This window comes from Arachis ipaensis, chromosome B7 (assembly GCF_059453495.1).
Source record: "Arachis ipaensis isolate K30076 ecotype BB chromosome B7, ASM5945349v1, whole genome shotgun sequence".
NCBI lineage: Eukaryota > Viridiplantae > Streptophyta > Magnoliopsida > Fabales > Fabaceae > Arachis > Arachis ipaensis.
The window spans coordinates 101948472-101965591 of NC_142442.1; the positions used below are offsets into that span (position 1 = coordinate 101948472).

Consider the following 17120-nt stretch of genomic DNA (forward strand, 5'->3'; position numbering starts at 1 on the left):
CCAATGCCACTGGAATGACCTCATTTAGAGCTTTGTGCCTCAAGTTATTCTTGTTTGAAGAAGACATGGTCAGGATACCAGGGGCTCACATTAGTGCCCACGTTAGTGGCACTAACGTGGCTTTCTTTGTCTTCGCTCAAGTTAATGGAGCTAACTTCACCATTAACGTCATATGCTCTCCATTCTTCACGTTAGTGCCATTAACTTTGCCACTAACTTGGCTCATTCTCCTTTTGTCCACGTTAGTGGCACTAACGTGGGTCTTCCCTCTGCTTCTTCTTTTCTCTGCTTCACCTTTTAAGCTCCTTTCTTCTTTCATGCTTGTCTTGTGGTTTTTTACTTCCTTTTTCTACCAATTTCTGTAAAATAGGTTGACTCAAAGAGATGAAAGTAATCTATGATTTAAGCACAAAAATACTCAATAATTAAGCATGATTAGTGAAAATTAAAGGTGAAAAAGCATAGAAAAACAAGCCATGATGCCCTGGCATCACAACACCAAACTTAAATCTTGCTCAAGCAAGAAAAGAATCATGCAATATGGTTTGACAATCCAAGGTAAGAAGAATAGCAATGTAATGTTCATGGTTAGCTAGTTTTCTATGCATGGAACAATCACAAAAGAAATTCAAATGATTGATGCTTCTATCTAGCTCACTTTATGAAGTCTTTTCTTTCTATTTCTTCCTTGAAACAAGCTTTTCATTTCTTTCTTGGCTTAGCTTTTTGGGTGCTTTGCACCATGAGTTAAAAGCAAAGCTACGACTATAAATGCTTTGTTTTCAAGTATTACCACTTTATACATAAGCACCACAAGCATTAAATTAGAGGACTCTTTCAGCTTATTTTGTTTCTTGTCTTCTTGACTCTCTAATCACTGATGCTCAGAGCCTTGAGCTTTGAGGGAGTTCTTTTGCACTTGAGCCTAACCTTGACTCTAAGTGTTTTGTTTTCAAGCTTTTTGCTTGATACATAAACACCACAAGTACTTAACAAATGAATTGTCATTGGTACTCAGAGCCTTCAACTTTCTCATTCTTTTCCCTTTCCTTTTCTTGCCTTAATTGCATTTACTTCTTCAAAGTTTTTATGATTTCATGAATTTCATAAAATGTCCTAGATGAAAATTTCAATTAAACAAATTCAAAGGCAATTGAGCAATAATAGTCATGCTAGCTTCCCAATAATTATAAGCTCATGCTAACTTCTTCTTTAATTACCTTGTTTGTTTAAGATCATGATTCTTAATTTCTTTGACTCACAAAATTCAAGATGATAATCATGATATCATAGCAACATGTTACAATTCAGCAATGAAGCTATGCTTATTCACAGCACACATGTATACAAAGGAATAAGAGACAATCATGCAATTGAAAATACTGGAAATAAATAAGAGGAAAAGGAACTTTACCACGTTGTAGTTCATCTTCATTGTTGTTGTCACCTTTCTCCTATTCTTCCCCTTCCCACACCAATTTAGGATGATTTCTTGTCTTCAAGCAACAAATAAAACAGTGGTGATGGGGTTCATGATGGGTCATGAATGTCTTAAACAGTGGAGTGTTAGTAGTACATGTGTTTTGGTGAGCAAAATTAAGAATCACAATAAAGGCACAAGAATAGAGACATTGTGATTGCAAAAATAAGAGGGTGTGCAAGATACATTGCATCGAAAATGAGTGGCACACCAAACTTAGTGTGACACTTTCAATTGAAATTGATGCAAGTACCCAGAAAGATTGGAAACAAATTGTTGCAGGGCAACACCAAACTTATCTTATGCAATCTCATCTCAATTTATTTGAAGGAAAACTAAGTAAAACAAACTATTTTGTATTAATAACACAATCACCAAGAGCAAGAGATGTCACGAACAGGGGCTTCTTGGTGAGGCATTAACACAAACAATTAAGGAGCAAGAGAAAATAAAAGATGAAAGTAATAGAAACAAAATAAAAAATGTCTAAACTACGTAATCGACCAACCGGTAGTTTGTTAATCACAATTAATCCCCGGCAACAGCACCATAAACTTGATACGGAGAAATCTATCTTTCAACAAATTCCCTTTGGCAAGTATACCGAATTGTCATCAAGTAAAAACTCACAGTAGAGTGAGGTCAAATCCCACAGGGATTGATTGGTTGAACAACTTTAATTAGAGGAGTATTCTAGTTGAACTAAGAAAAATTAGTTTGAGAATAAAATAGCGAGAAACATAAATAATAAGAAATGTAAATAACAGAAAGTAAATTGCAGAATATAAAGTGCAGAAGGTAAATTGCAGAAACTTAAATGGGAATGGGGGTGATTTGCATAAATTTTAAAGAGCAGAATGTAAAGATAATGGGAAAGATCAGAAGTGGGGGAGTTCATTGGACTTAGTAGGTGTTGCATTCTCATCTCTTCCTCAATCCACGCATTCATTGATCTCTTGGCAATCTTAGGTGATTGAATCCCAATTCCTTGGCAATTCAATCTCTCTAAGCTTGAACAATTGCCCAATTCTTTGATCTAATTGCTCATGGAAAGAGATGAAGTACGATAACTGATTATACCACATGTTTTTTTTATATCAAAGTATTAGTAGGATTATATGTCACCATATCCATCCAGCCCCCAACCCAGTCCAACGTGAGAAAGCATTTCTAGCATGATTTCCTCATTCCTCTTCCAAGGTTCAAAGAAAATCCAAGTATGAGCAATTTTTCTTTCGAGACAATTGTTCAATTGAATGGAAATCGAAAGCTTTCAAGCAAATCAAGAGAATGGAAAGAAGAAGAAGAATAAAAACTACAATTGATCCATTGAATTACAACAGAGCTCCCTAACCCAATGAAGAGGGGTTTAGTTGTTTGTAGCTCTGGGAACGGAAATTGAAAATGAAAAGTGCATTTCAAAAGTAAACAGAATTACAGAGAAAGTAAAAATACAGTGTGTTTACAATCCTGGATCCTCAGGTGCCAATCTCCCCTTTCTAGTTCAAAACTACGCCTATATATACTACTTCTCTGATCTTCAGTTCCCTCTGCAAGTCTCTGAATGTGGGCCTTTAAGCATAGTTGAAGTAGTTAAAATCTCAGTGGGCTTAGCTCAGCTTGCTGGAAGAGTTTTAGTCAGGTAACTATGACGTTAGTCAGGCCGTTAGTGTGGTTAACGTCAAGTGTAAAATCCTGGTTCGAAGACGTTAGTGACACTAACTTAGTCACTAACGTCCTCAGACTCTTTGAAGTCACGTTAACCCCACTGTTAGTGGCACTAATGTGGCCACTAACGTAGCCTTTCCTAACCATGATCACGTTAATGGTGTTAACTACACCATTAACGTTAAATTCATCTCTTCTTCCACGTTAATGGCCAATGTTAGTGGTGTTAACGTGGCCATTAACGTGGGCATACTGATAAACCCCATTTTTAGGGTTTATCTTGTGCTTAATTTAGGAGATTTTATGACCTTCTACCCATATTTATTCAATGAAATAGCATGGTTTCATGATTGTCTCCTAATTTGTGCTTATGTGTGAAAACATGTTTTTTAGGCCCTTAATTGCTAATTTTGATTCACCTTTGATTCCACTAGATGCCTTGATGTGTTTGTTACTGAATTCAGGATGGAAAGTCTAGGAATGGATCAAAGTGGTGAAGAGGAAAAGCATGCAAGTGGAGAACTCATGAAGAAACAAGGATTTGGGATGCTGAGATCGACACGCACGTGCAACATACACGCACGCGTGGATTGTGAGGTCGCATGGCGACGCGTACGCGTACATGACGCGTACGCGTGGATAGCAATTTTTCAAGCGACGCGTACGCGTGACCCATGCGTACGCGTCGGTGCTCGTACGTGACTCACTTAAAGGCAATCCGCTGGGGGCGATTTCTGGACTTTTCAGGCCCAAATCCAACTTACTTCTGATGCTATTTAACCCAAGGATTGAAGGGGGATCAACCATCTAGTTACCAATTAGTCTTAGTTAGTTTTAGTTTAGTTTTGGAGGGAAAGTTAGTTTCTAGAGAGAGAAGCTATCTCTTCTCTCTAGAATTAGGTTAGAGGTAGATTAGGATTTCTTAGATCTAGGTTAATTTGATGCTTTGATTTACTTTTCCTTTATCAATTCTTGTTCCTCTACCTCTCCTCTCTCTAGTTTAGCATTTAATTCTTGTAATTCTCTACTTTTATGTTGATACACTCTTGTTCCTCTTATTTCTCTTTTAATGCAATTTATGATTCATGTTCCTTTATTGTTGAATTGCTTTGTTGTTGTTTAATTCCTTGCAAATAGTAGTTGTAGATTTATAATTCTTGCAATTTGATTTTACTTTCTTTTTATGCATCCCAAGTGTTTGACAAAATGCTTGGTTGGATTATAGAGTAGGTTTTTGTTCCTCTTGGCCTAGGTAGAGTAATTGGTGACTCTTGAGTTATCAAACTCCTTTGTTGATTGATAATTAGAAGTTGCTAATTAACTTGGATGCCACTAAAAGGTTAGAGGTTAACTAAGTAGGAGCAATGGATAATTGTTGTCACAATTGAGGAGGATAATGAGGATAGGACTTCTAGTTCTCATACCTTGCTAAGAACTTTGTTAGTTGTTAGTTTATTTCCTTTGCCATTTACATTTCTTTTCTATTACCTCAAAAATCCCAAACATACCTCATAGCCAATAACAAGAACACTTTATTGCAATTCCTAGGGAGAACGACCCGAGGTTTGAATACTTCGGATATTTTTATAGGGGTTTGTTACTTGTGACAACCAAATTTTTGTGTGAAAGGATTATTGTTGGTTTAGAAACTATACTTGCAACGAGAATTCATTAGTGAAATTCTTTACCATCAATTATCCATTCATCACATGCCTTGGCTCGAAGACGTTAGTGGTGTTAACTTCACTACTAACGTTGCAAACTTCCTCTTCTTCTACATTAGTGCCCACATTAGTGGCAATAACGTGGCCACTAACGTGGGCTTCTTGGCCATTCCCAACGTTAGTGGTGAAGTTAACACCACTAACGTTGCAAAGTCCCCTTCCTTCCACGTTAGTGCCCATGTTAGTGGCACTAACGTGGGCTTGTGATGCCATTCCTAATGTTAGTGGTGTTAATTCACTACTAAAGTTGGGGCTTCACCTTTCTTCCACGATAGTGCCCACGTTAGTGGCACTAATGGGGACACTAACGTGGGCTTAAATGACCTTCGAAGACATTAGTGGTGCTAACTTCACCACTAACATTGCAAGCCTTCCCTTCCCCACGTTAATCGCCATGTTAGTGGCACTAACGTGGCTCTTCTATGCTTCTTCTTACCTGAAATCAAACAAACAGAGTGCATCAAAGTCTTGCTCTTGATCATTAGATGATGCATCATGCATTATATCATTCAATTCTTGCATTCTTCTCATGAATTTGTTTAGAATTCACAATGTTTGCTTGGATCAAGGCGTGGATGCATATTCAACCAAATACTTACTTATTTCCTAAGAAAGTACATGAAACTAGCCTAAAACATACAAAAAATGGCTAGTAAAACTAGTCAAGATGCCTTGGCATCAGTTGTAACTCTAAATGTTTTGTCGCAAGAATCACATGACACAAAAACACTAGAAGAAATTAACTGGGGAACGCTTTTGTATTTTCCCAGTCAGTGGTGCTCAAAGCCTTTGGCATACTCTTTATTTGCCCTAGGCTTTGACTTTAAGTGTTCTGTTTCAAGTTTTACCTGACACATTCACACCACAAGCATATGGCTAGGAAAACAACTCTTTTAAGCTTTTTATCGCACTTAACCTTCCTAGACATTGATGCTCAGAGTATTGGGCATTACTTTTTGTTTTCTTTTTCTTTTTGTTATTTCCTTTGCTTTAAGGATCAATTTCTTGTTTAATTTAGAGAATTCATAACATTTCTCTAAATTCCTGTACTTCAAGAATCAACATATTTAACTCCAAGATCAAATATGCACTATTCTTTTCATGTATTCAAAACCACAGATAAATACCACCACATCAAGATAAACAGGACAATTCAGAATATCTAAACTCAAGTTCTCATGCATTATGCCACTTCTTTTTTTTCTCCTTTTTTTTTTGAATTCAAGCTCAATGGGTGATACATGTGACAACTTTTTCACCTAAAATCAAAATAATAAAACAATTAACTAGAAATAGAAAGACTAAAACTGCTAATGCCCATGCAAAGGATTGAAAATAAATAACAAAAAACAGGAAATAGTAAAAGCAGAAATAGGAAAATAACATAAAAGAACTCAACCACCTCAATCGCCCTGGTGGCTGCGTCCTCCCTCTGATGGAGCTCTTGGGAATCCTCTATGGAATCACTACAAAAAAAAGAGTTTAAAATGGCATTTATATTATGGCGGTTTCAAAGAACCGCCATAATATTCAGATATTATGGCATTTTCTGGTGTTGCCATAATTAATTTGCATAAAATGGCATTTTTGGTGATTCTGGCGGTTCTAAACCGCCACATCAAAACCCATCATTAAAAAAAAGCCCAAATAAAACCCTTCCCTAACAAAGGAAAACCCTAACCCGAAAATTCATTACTGCTGAAACTAACGCGTGCTGCCACCAAAACCAAAAACGAAGGCCTGTGTTCTGCTCCAGCGACGATCTGCTCCAGCCACTGCTCCGGTGACGATCTGCTCGAGCGACTAATTCGGCGACGATTTCCTCTAGCAGGTTCTCCTCTGGCGGCGTGTTCTCCTCTGACGGCGTGTTCTCCTCCGGCTACAATCTCCGTGTGAGAGCAAGGTTGATCTTATTTCTTTCTCTCAATTTTCTATTATTGTGTAAAATACCTAAAAATTTGAAATGGAAAATTAAGTTGCAGAAACTTCATAAAACTATGAGATTTGTTGCGTAAGTGTTTCCTCCAATGATCTTCTCCGGCAGCGATCTCCTCCATCAACGCTTCTCTTTCATTGATGAGATCTGTTGCGCAAGTGTTTTCTGCTGCCTTCGAAACTGATGTCAGCGGCGACGTCCACAAACAAGCAGTGATGGAGGCCATCAAGCTCAGTTACCGGCACTTTCGACACTGCTTCCGTATATGGCTCCGAACAGGCTCTAAGAGAAGCAATTGTTGAAGCACTTAAACTTGTTCTCACAAGCTCCAAGGATGATCTTTTCATCACTTCCAAGTTATGGTTATCTGATAACCATGCTGATCTTGTTCTTCCTGCTCTACGCAAATCACTTCAGTAAGATCTTCAACTCTATTCTTTTTGCTTTCTATTGTATTGAAAAAATGATGTTATAAATGAGTTAACTACTACTTTAGTAAGATCTTCAACTCTATTCTATTTAACTATTACATAGTTGATTTAAGAAAAAAATAAAAAAATAGTTTCGTTCATCAAAAGTAATTTTAATTTATTCAACCTAAATCAATATAATTTATTTTTGTTGTTTTATTTCTTAAGCTTAACAAAATGTCTTAATTAGCATGCCAATTAAAGAAAACAAAACAAACAGCGCTTTCACTTAGTAGAATGAATGAATAATTTTTGGTAATGCATATGCAGGAGTCTTGGATTAGAAGACTTAGATTTCTACCTTATTTATTGGCCAATGAGTGCCAAGCCTGGATTATTTAAAGGGAGTTTGGACTTCACTGGAACAATATCACAAATTGGGCCTTGCAAAATCAATTGGAGTCAGCAATTTTTCTATCAACAAACTTGAACATGTCCTTTCTTTCGCTACAATTCCTCCCGCGGTTAACAAAGTACATATATTCTCCGTAAAATTATGCCAAGCCAAGCAAGATTACTACATGTTTGGTATTGTTGGGAATTGAATGAAAAAGTTGCTAATATTTGAAGTGTGAATTCAGATGCAAGTTCTGGCAGTGAGTGTTTCATATCTGATTTGTTTGGTGAAAGAGTGAGTATGGACAACACCATCCACCATTTGGTTAGCATTTTCGGACTTGGAGCAGGTCTTTGCTATCAAAAGGTAATTACCAAATAACATTTCTCATTCTTTACAATTATTTAATCTTATTTTTTCCAAAGTGAGATAAATATTAGTTTATTTGAACTAATCAAAGTGAATTAAGATGTCTTTAAGATATCGAGGAACAAAACCCATTTTTTAATTTCATTATAACTAATGCCTAATTATTGTTTCATATGTGGGAGAAGTGTGGTTCAGAGATGGTGGCATGTGTTTGAAAAACAAAGATGTCAAGTCCTTTCTTGCATTTGAGGGAGCTTCTCAAGGAACTTGATTTTAGGGACACCCCTCTTAATTTGGCTGCTGATGTAAGTACTTCTACTTACCTTTATCTTTTTGTGATATACTTGTTTGTTTAAATAATGAAATTGCTCCTTGAGGACTAATATTAATGAAGAGAGAAAAGAAGAAGAAAGTATAACGATTAATTAATTAATTGATAGATCATCATTTTTTTTTGTAATGATGTGTGAAGTTTAAGTTTGTGAAACTGATAGAAATAACTCAGGTAGCACTATGGCTTGATTCTAAAATATATTTTTAATGCTTTGACAGCTTTGTGAGCACTTGAAGAAATACCTTGGTACCCGGCATGAACTAGTTAGTAGTATTCTCCTTTAATTTTCAGCTTGAGTATTGGCGGCAAGCAATAATCTTATTAGTCAAGTATGCTTTGATTCTTGGTTTTATAATTCTATATACTGATTTAGATTTGACATTTTCTCATTGCAAAGGGAACTAGCAGACAAGGTAGCAGCAGTTGGATTCCAGCTGAATTCTTAATTGTAGTTCCTGATCTTCTGTATGGTGACTACTTCTATAGTTCCTGATCTTCATGTAGTAAGATAATGTGTACAACAGAAGAAACTATATGTTGTTGTTCATATCTTTGCTTTTGATCAACTTGCTGATGTTTATTTTAACAAAACTACTATTAGCTGCCACTATTGATCGTTTTAGAAACCAATTCAGAATCTCCTCTAAAAAGACCATAAATTTGGGAGAGAGTATAAGAAATAAGTTAGTTATATAGTTAATAAAATTAATTGAATTCTATTTAGCCTTCTATATATAGAAAGAGCATTAGTATATTATATATAAACAGCTACATTGATCATTCTTGTATTCTAATAGCTTACAATGATAATGTTCGTATTGCATTGAGCAATATAGACTCCAAAAGAATATACATATATAGTTTCGTCATTCTCCCAATCCCAAATGCAGGTATTTAACTGGAAACTTCCTCACGGGAGATGTAAGTGAGGCATGGATAGATAAAGCTAATAGGAAGCACTACTTGTAAGTTATCTTTCATAAGCCAATTTATATAATTGATCGAAAAGAATAATAATTAGCTCTTTGTTATTATCTTTAATTTATGTTAATCAATATTCGTATGTGTCTTCCTTATTCCCAAATTATTATATTTTGAAACAAATTCTACAACTTGTTTAGAGACCTTTCGTACAATAACTTCAGCATTAGTGGGAGCCAAGATAATCAAGGATGTCAAGATGAAAATACGTAAAAGCGCAGTCATTGCATTATTTGTGTCATTTTTGGATACAATACCTTTTCATTAGAAATTAGCATAAGATTTTTATTAGTCTATTTGACCTTTCATTTTTGTTTTAGTCTGTTAGGGACAATGACCTTATAAAATTTGCTTACTTTTCTGTAGCAATTCTGCAGCAACTCATTCAAGATGAGCCAGGATGCTTGTTGGGAATGTGCCATGGCAGTAAGCATCTTCTTATCTTTTTATTTGTTTATTTTTATTATATATATTCCATGACCAATGACAAATTTGCATCTTATTCTCTTATTAAAATTCTGCAATAGCAGTGAGTCTAGTTAGATTGTTAATGCTAAACCATTAGTGCTTTATTTATTTCAATCTCAATAATGTTAATAGATTAAGATCAGACATGAGAGTCAGACAACCTTTTTCTCAATTGTTGTGAATAATTCCGAGGCACTACATGCCATGGTATGTCTGTTCTTTTCACATGAATATATATATACACACACTTGTACTTATGTCCCCTCCTAGAAACAATAAATTCCCACTTGGTGATGCTTAATTTATTTAATTATTGGAAAAAATCCTGATTGGTCTGCTAAATGGATTTATAATTGTTTTCTTTTTTGGCAGCATGTTCGTATCAACAGTGAAGAGGCTGCGAATCTTGAAGAGTTCTGAGCTTTCTACCTTTACCCGTGAGACGGAATCTTAAATTATATTCTTATTGATAACATTTATATTGCGCCATCATTAGATGCATTGCTTAATTTTTTGAGGGGTAAAATATTATGAAAATTGAAGAATGCTTTGTTCATGGGTTTTTGTAATTAGACATGTGATGAGACAAATTCAATGTACTTTTTAAGGTATAAAAAACTGAAGCATATAAATAATTGATCATCCTAGAAGGTCTATTATTACACTTGAAGGAAATAGAGATCACAACTTCTTGTTTTATGAACTTTTCTTTATGGTAATAATAGTTCACTTGGTTAGAGATTTTTCTCAGTTTTTCTATAATAATATAAAACTCAGGATAAAACAGAAATCTAAGCAGTTTTCTAAGTTGTATATAGATCTTTGCTGCTAATCTTCTTTGAAAAGGTAATTAAATAGGTACTGCCTTGCCTCTTCTTTAAGCAAATAAAACAAAATAGCTTTGGATATAGTAGAGAGAAAGAGATTCCAATAAGTTGATAATAAGGTAGATTAGAATAATGTATGTGACGTACACACACACACTATATATATATTTATAATTATTGTAGGCACATATTTAATTTCTCATCAATCTCTCATTATACAATGATGATCAATATCGGAGCCAGCCATATAAAACATCATTGGTATTAAATGATATTACTAGGGACGGAGCTAGTGAAATATTAGAGAGGGGGCAAATATATTTACACAATAAAATAAGACTAAAATAAAATTTTAAGGGGGACTAAACTGAAATTTACATATAATTTACATATAAAAAATTAAAATTAGGGGGAGCCATTGCCCCCGTTTTATGTATGTAGCTTTGCCCCTGGATATTACAGTCCTTAGTAGAGACATACATATTAAACATAAGTGCAGGATAAGGAAAGAAAGAGTGGTGCCTGATGAGCGGATAATTTATACCCTTTTTGGTATTGTTTTTACATAGTTTTTAGTATGTTTTTATTACTTTTTATTATATTTTTATTAGTTTTTATTCAAAAATCACATTTCTGGACTTTACTATGAGTTTGTGTGTTTTTCTGTGATTTCAGGTATTTTTTGGCTGAAATTGAGGGACCTGAGCAAAAATCTGATTTAGAGGCTGAAAAAGGACTGCAGATGCTGTTGGATTCTTACCTCCCTACACTCGAAGTGGATTTTCTGGAGCTATAGATGCCCAATTGGAACGGTCTCATTTGCGTTCGAAAGTAGACATCCTGGGCTTTTCAGCAATATATAATAGTTCATACTTTGCCCGAGATTTGATGGCCCAAATTGGCGTTCAAAGTCAGCCTAAAACATCTTGGCGTAAAACGCCCAAACTGACACCAGGATTGGAGTTAAACGCCCAAACTGGCACCGAAGCTGGCATTTAACTCTAGGAACAGCCTATGCACGTGTAAAGCTCAATGCTCATCCCAAGCACACACCAAGTGGGCCCCGGAAGTGGATTTCTGCACTATCTGCACTTTGTTACTCATTTTCTGTAACCCTAGGCTACTAGTTTAGTATAAAAACTACATTTAGAGATTTATTTTACATCTTTTGACCATCTTTGATCAGTCTTTTATCTTATGTTCCTATTTTGATCATTGTACACGTTTGGAGAGGCTGGCCTCACGGCCATGCCTAGACCTTTCACTTATGTATTTTCTACGATGGAGTTTCTACACCCCATAGATTAAGGTATGGAGCTCTGCTGTTCTTTATGAATTAATACAAGTACTATTGTTTTTCTATTCAATTCACGCCTACTTCTTCTCTAAGATATTCACTCGCACTTCAACCTGATGAATGTGATGTGTAACGACCCAATTTCTGGTATGTCATGATCATACTAAAAACTGAGCGCTACCAACTTGTCTACCTAATTATTATCTATTATTTATTATATGAGCCTGATTCGTTGTTAAAAGCGTAGTTATTTTACGAGGTACCTTTTTTTTTAAAAAAAAGTTTGGATTAATAAATAGAATCATTAATACTCAAGTCACAAATGATAACAGATAATATAGTTATAAACAACCACACATAACTACATCACAAGTAGTTGACAATATTCGGTGATCCAGCCTTTATTAGAGTATAGACTTTTAGTTAGAAGACCCCTAGTATAGCTAGATAATAACTATATACATGTGTATACATACAACATCCCAGGTCCTGACCTGTTCAAGAAGTCCCTAAGCTGGCGCCCAGGCTAGCCTAGACTCTATACTCACCTAGTCCTTCTAAACTACTAAAGCGAGGGAAAGTACGTTCTAGGTCTTCAAAACTCAAGTCAGGTGGATCGTCATCAAAAGGTGGAAGGTCGTCTACTAATCCTCTGCACGATCATATGTCATCAAAGAATGTCTCTCAAGTACTTCATCGAGTGGCCACATAAAAGGCAACATCGTACGGAGGACTTAGGTTAAAGTTTGTAGATAAGCAGGGTGCAGACGTTGGCTGGCCTCAAAGTATATACATATAAACAGGTAACAGAGTTCACTCTAGACTCAGAAGACTACCTAGAGCGGAATCCTCTTTGCAGAACAGTCATCAGCAAACTACGGAAGGGTACTCATGCTTCCATCTGAAGGGGGAAGGGAGAGAGAAGGGGTAAGAACTGGGGAGTTCTTAGTAGGGCCGGGGTTATTCGTTACATTCATTAATTCAGTGTTGTTTAGCAGATAAATAGCAGAATACTGAGAAGCAGTAGACAGAAGAAACAGATAAATAGAAAAAATAGAGAAAACAAAAAGCAAAACACAAACAAAAGAATACAAGAAAACAAAACACAGACACAGAGAATAGAATGAAAACAAAGAAGGCATACATTCAAACAACAATCATAACAGAGGAAATGCGCAACCAAATATGATGCATGTCTAGCCCTAGTGCAGGTAATGAGCTCATTTGTCGGTTACATACCCGCTCCCGATGTTACCCAGCAACCTCTGTCTGGATAAGGCTTTCTTGTTGGTAATATCCACTGCAAGCAACCTTTGTCTTGCAGGGCGGCACTTATTAGCCGATATACGCCCAACAGACTCACTATAAGCAACCTCTGTCTTACAGGAGTAACAACATACTCACTGTAAGCAACCTCTGTCTTACAGGAGCAACAACACACTCACTGTAAGCAACCTCTATCTTACAGGAGCACACTCATCTCGATACCTCTGTAAGCAACCTCTGTCTTACAGCAAAGCATTATAGCAAGGTATCCCAGGAAAGCGTTCTCAGTGGTCGTACCACCATCTATCTGACTGCCTCTCTGCAGCAGATTCTTACATAATCATTCTCATTATCATCATTCATTAACATTCTCATTATTCATCATCACTTTCACATTCTTATGCAGTACTTCTTCCTTTCTCTGTTCAATCATGCTATACAAACTCTACAGCTTTTACTTTTACAACATCTTAACTCAAACCATTTCTCTTTATCACATTACTCTTTTCTCTTGATCTCTTTTCTCTACTTTGGTTACTCTGTTCTCTGTATCTCTTTACTCTGCTCTGGTTACTCTTTTCTCTGCTTAACGTATGTATTTAAAGCTTATGTAAATTTCGATATGAATAGTTAGCCTGTCCCAAGTATAGGTTCATTAAGTCTATACTGAAACAGTTTAACTTTTCATATAATACCTAACCCTATTCGCAATTCCAGGACTAACTATGTTGCCCTAGTCCGTTCACTAGTCTCTGTCTGTTTTTCTGTCATTAAAACTTTACAGACTTTTTCTTCGATTTTTATCTTTTCTTCAACTTTTTATCTTTTATTTATCTTTGTCTCACTAATATGTTTTTACCACTCCCTAAGTGTTTTATGAAAGTAATTATGAGATTCTGTGCTTAAAGTTGTCTTTCTAAAGCTTTTACAAAAAACTGCCTTTTCTGCATTATTTTATTATTTTTATTAAAATATTATTTTTAATTAAATATTATTATTTAATATTTTATTATTTTTTATTATTTTATCATTAAATTTTCGAAAATTAATTTACTTTTACTTTTAACCTTTAAAATTCACTTTTTACCATCCGTAACTTTTAATATTTCTACTTTTACCACCCTAACTTTCAGAAATTACAAAATAACCCCCCAAACACCAAAATATTTACTTCCTTGCCCTTTTATGGATCAAAAAGGTGTTCTTCATTGTTCTTCATCACACTCAAAGTGTTCTTCATGTTCTTCATAAATTCTTTAGATTCCTTCTCTGTTTTTACTTGTTTTTCAGTCTTTTCAGCAACCAATTTTTACTATAATTCATAATAAATTAGCGGCCACTAAAACCCCAACTTTTCTACATGATTTCAACACAAATTGAACCTCAATTTAAGCTTAGGGTTTCGTTTTTCCAGCTGCCCAAGAACATGAACTTTAAAGCTTGAATTTCATCAAATTTCATCAAAATTGCACCAAATTTTCACTAAGAATCAATCATATATGCAACCAATTTTAGCACAGCCAAATCATACAACATTCACACAACTCAAACAAAAATAATCAAGATTAATTTCGTGACACCCTACCTGGTTTTGCTGCTCCTAATTCAGTTAGACTTTCAGGTGGTCCTTAAGCACTTTTTCCTCCTAAATCACATCAAGAAAACACATATTGAACCATGTTTTCTTGAAACCGAATCAAAAGAGAGACGGTGCAGCCAACTCACCTTGATTCCAGCCTTGATAAGTCATATGATCATGTAGAGAAAGAAGAGAGGATCATTTTGGTCGGATTGGAATTTTGATTTGAGTTTTAGTTCAGCAGAAATCAAGCTTTGGGGATTTGGAACTAAGAACTTTTCTCTATTTTTCTCTCTACCTATTTTCGACCACAAAGTGAAAATGAGCAAGCCTTGAGGGTTTTGGGGGTGTAGGGTGAGTTTTGATTGGTTGGATTGAAGGTGGATTAAAATAATATTAAAATATCTCAGGTGTATAACTACTAAAACTAGGTGTATCGGAACACACGTAAAAACATCTCTAAAAATTTTTTTCTGAGCTACTAGCATAAAAGACACTAGTAACATATTTAATATGAGAATAAAACATGTATAATGAGGCCTTAGCATTGCTAAAGTCATGAGAGAGTGCTGGTGCAAAGCTGCACCAGTAAATTGTAAATCTGGTTAAACCGATTTCCTGTTTTTAAATAAAACAGACCAGGTAACCTTATAATATCACTCAAGAAGCTTCTAATACTAATATAATGATAATATTATCCTATTATCTCTCTTCTCTCATGAATCGCGTTCGGTTCGTCAAACTGAGACTATTTACAAAAATCAGAATCAAAACTGCCAACCGATACGGTTCAAAAACTAGGTTCTTCGTGACCGCGTTATCGAGCTTTCCTCGGAAAAGGTTCTAGCTTAAGGATGACATAATGACAATGAGGATTGAGATACTTGATGATATAGAAGAGGTGTTCCCTTTACTGATCTTCCGGAGGATTTCGTGCCTTCAGAAAAGATCTCGCATACTGGAAAATCAGGGTTATTACATTCTACCCTCCTAAAAGAAAATTTTGCCCTCAAAATTTCAGCCAGGTGCAGAATCCATCTTCAAGCGGTTTATTTCCTTCAAGCCATCCTGACGAAGAGATCGGTCCGTTGCTGATAGCATCTAAATCTCACACATCCATAGCCATTAAGATCATAACAGCTATGAAGATAGCTATGGCTCACGTCGATTCATCGTTCGGAGCTCGATTAAACCATGCCTATTCACAGTCATTGAGGTCTTATCCGCACCAAACAATCAACATTAAGGTGATCAGTCTTAATATCTCAAGTTAAGTATGAACATTCCTAAAATGAGCACTCATAGACATTCATGCCAAATGTATCTTAAAGATACCCTAACGACATGAGACACACAAGCAGAGTATGCAATGAAGCATAGTCAGTCCACTCCCCAGGCTCTACTGGGAATGAACTGCTCTGATACCAAATTGTAACAACCCAATTTCTGGTACGTCATGATCATACTAAAAACTGAGCGCTACCAACTTGTCTACCTAATTATTATCTATTATTTATTATATGAGCCTGATTCGTTGTTAAAAGCGTAGTTATTTTACGAGGTACCTTTTTTTTTAAAAAAAAATTTGGATTAATAAACAGAATCATTAATAATCAAGTCACAAATGATAACAGATCATACAGTTATAAACAACCACACATAACTACATCACAAGTAGTTGACAATATTCGGTGATCCAGCCTTTATTAGAGTATAGACTTTTAGTTAGAACACCCCTAGATATAGCTAGATAATAACTATATACATATGTATACATAGAACATCCCAGGTCCTGACCTGTTCAAGAAGTCCCTAAGCTGGCGCCCAGGCTAGCCTAGACTCTATACTCACCTAGTCCCTCTAAACTACTAAAGCGAGGGAAAGTACGTTCTAGGTCTTCAAAACTCAAGTCAGGTGGATCGTCATCAAAAGGTGGAAGGTCGTCTACTAATCCTCTGCACGATCATATGTCATCAAAGAATGTCTCTCAAGTACTTCATCGAGTGGCCACATAACAGTAACATCGTACGGAGGACTTAGGTTAAAGTTTGTAGATAAGCAGGGTGCAGACGTTGGCTGGCCTCACAGTATATACATATAAACAGGTAACAGAGTTCACTCTAGACTCAGAAGACTACCTAGAGCGGAATCCTCTTTGCAGAACAGTCATCAGCAAACTATGGAAGGGTACTCATCCTTCCATCTGAAGGGGGAAGGGAGAGAGAAGGGGTAAGAACTGGGGAGTTCTTAGTAGGGCCGGGGTTATTAGTTACATTCATTAATTCAGTGTTGTTTAGCAGATAAATAGCAGAATACCGAGAAGCAGTAGACAGAAGAAACAGATAAATAGAAAAAATAGAGAAAACAAAAAGCAAAACACAAAG

At 35.7% G+C, this 17120-nt stretch overlaps 1 protein-coding gene across 7 annotated transcripts; it reads left to right on the forward strand.

Moving 5' to 3' along the window:
- The first annotated feature begins 7507 nt into the window (after window positions 1-7507).
- On the forward strand, window positions 7508-11956 carry LOC107610146 (uncharacterized). Of its 7 annotated transcripts, none has more exons than XR_015891955.1 (9): window positions 7508-7981; window positions 8170-8289; window positions 8537-8581; window positions 8716-8783; window positions 9209-9283; window positions 9666-9725; window positions 9900-9974; window positions 10140-10204; window positions 11270-11956. XR_015891955.1 is itself a non-coding variant. In XM_088492450.1 (8 exons), the coding sequence occupies exons 3-7, from the start codon at window positions 8209-8211 to the stop codon at window positions 9691-9693; spliced, it is 297 nt and encodes a 98-aa protein (XP_088348576.1). In that variant the 5' UTR covers window positions 7508-7751; window positions 7860-7981; window positions 8170-8208; the 3' UTR covers window positions 9694-9725; window positions 10140-11956. The 7 variants fall into 7 exon arrangements, 3 of the variants coding, with proteins under 3 accessions (XP_088348576.1, XP_016167718.1, XP_016167716.1); XR_015891956.1 differs by having other exon boundaries at window positions 7508-7751; window positions 7860-7981; window positions 10140-11956; XR_015891954.1 differs by having other exon boundaries at window positions 10140-11956.
- The last annotated feature ends 5164 nt before the right edge of the window (window positions 11957-17120 follow it).